This window comes from Elaeis guineensis, chromosome 1 (genome assembly GCF_000442705.2).
Source record: "Elaeis guineensis isolate ETL-2024a chromosome 1, EG11, whole genome shotgun sequence".
Classification (NCBI taxonomy): domain Eukaryota; kingdom Viridiplantae; phylum Streptophyta; class Magnoliopsida; order Arecales; family Arecaceae; genus Elaeis; species Elaeis guineensis.
In genome coordinates this window covers 143,317,540-143,319,006 of record NC_025993.2, presented here as the reverse complement: position 1 = coordinate 143,319,006, position 1,467 = coordinate 143,317,540, and the positions used below count along the sequence as shown (strand labels likewise).

Here is a 1,467-nt window from a genome sequence, read left to right as displayed (position 1 = left end):
TTACTATAGAAAGTTGGATTTATATTGACCCAATCCAATCAATATTGCAAGTCATCCTCATCAATGCCAAATGATAAGAAACTGTAGAGAGGGAAAACTAATAAATCCTTCGAAACTTTTTCTCAGACATTAGCCGCCATACAACCAATGACCCAATTATTCGGATACTGTGTGTAAACCGAAGAACAGTACTTCGACACACCTGCTTCAGCCTAGCCTCTCACTCCCATATACTCTACTCAGTTCCCTGCTGCATTGACCGTTGGATTCCTAGCCCCCATGATGTCCACAACCACCTCCACCACATCCGCCTCCACCACCACCTCCACCACCGCTGCCGCATCCGCCTCCACCGCCACCATCATTATTGCCATCACCTCCACCATCAGCACCAACGTAGCCGGTGGTGCAGACGGCAGGGTTGGTCCCACCTCCTTTGCTACGTCTTTTGCCAGAGCGACTCTTCTCGTCATCATCACCGCATGCAAAGATGGCCAAGGTTATAAAGACGATGGATGCCGCAACCATGCAAAACAATAAGAAACTTGCACGAAATTGGAAAACAGCATCGCTGCCGCTGCTCCCACCATCAATGGCTTCTGCGAACCTGACCATCTCTAACTGGTGTACTTGTTGTTCCTTCTCCTTCTATTTCTGGAAGAAGCAAGCAATGTTAGACCTGCTGTGGTATTTGAGTCCCTAAACTATGCTGGACAACGAGTGGCATTGGGGATTAAGTAGAGGAACCTGTATACTTTCTCCTGGGGATTTCAGTGGCCGACCAAAATACATTAATGGACCACCAACTAACCAAGATGGTCCCCTAATCCAATAGTCTCCACCTGCACCAATGATGCTTGGTGGAACTCTTCCTGGTCCCACAGTACCATATAACACCAATTATGATGCTAAAAAGTAATCGGTGACCCTAGAAGATGTCTCCATATATATACTCATGAGCATCTGGAACATTGTTTTTGTTTTTTTCAACAGAGAAGCATGCTGTATTGTGTCATTGTAGGGAAAATTCCAGTCTTTGCTGAAGGAGTGGTATTGGGGATAAAGTATAGGGTTCTATATACTTTCTTGGGGATTTTAGGGGCCGACCACATGTCATAAATGGACCACCAATCATTCAAAGAGAGAATGCGATGCCGTCCTCATCCAATAGTCTCCACCTGGGCTTAGAAGACGTCATGTTGACTAGAAAGATTCTGTCCATATATCTCTATGACCATCTGGAACGGTTTTTCAACCCAAACTCCCATGTTTCCACTAAGGAAATCTGGGCTGATATCTTGGGAGTATCAGACGATCAGAACAGCATGGAGTTGGGGAAAAATGCAAATATAACCATCCTTTGGGCAACTAATGTTTTTAAGTTGAAATTTGTTTTGAACATTTTTTTTCAAGATAAAAGTCGCAAACTTGGAGTATTACACACCACATTTTGTGGATTTCTTTTGA

General features: G+C 44.2%; 1 protein-coding gene across 1 annotated transcript; it reads right to left on the bottom strand.

Moving 5' to 3' along the window:
* Positions 1-714, bottom strand: LOC105039038 (uncharacterized). Its single transcript, XM_010915010.4, has one exon. It carries the CDS (start codon positions 613-615, stop codon positions 271-273), a length of 345 nt encoding a protein of 114 aa, XP_010913312.1. The 5' UTR covers positions 616-714; the 3' UTR covers positions 1-270.
* Between the last annotated feature and the right edge of the window lie 753 nt (positions 715-1,467).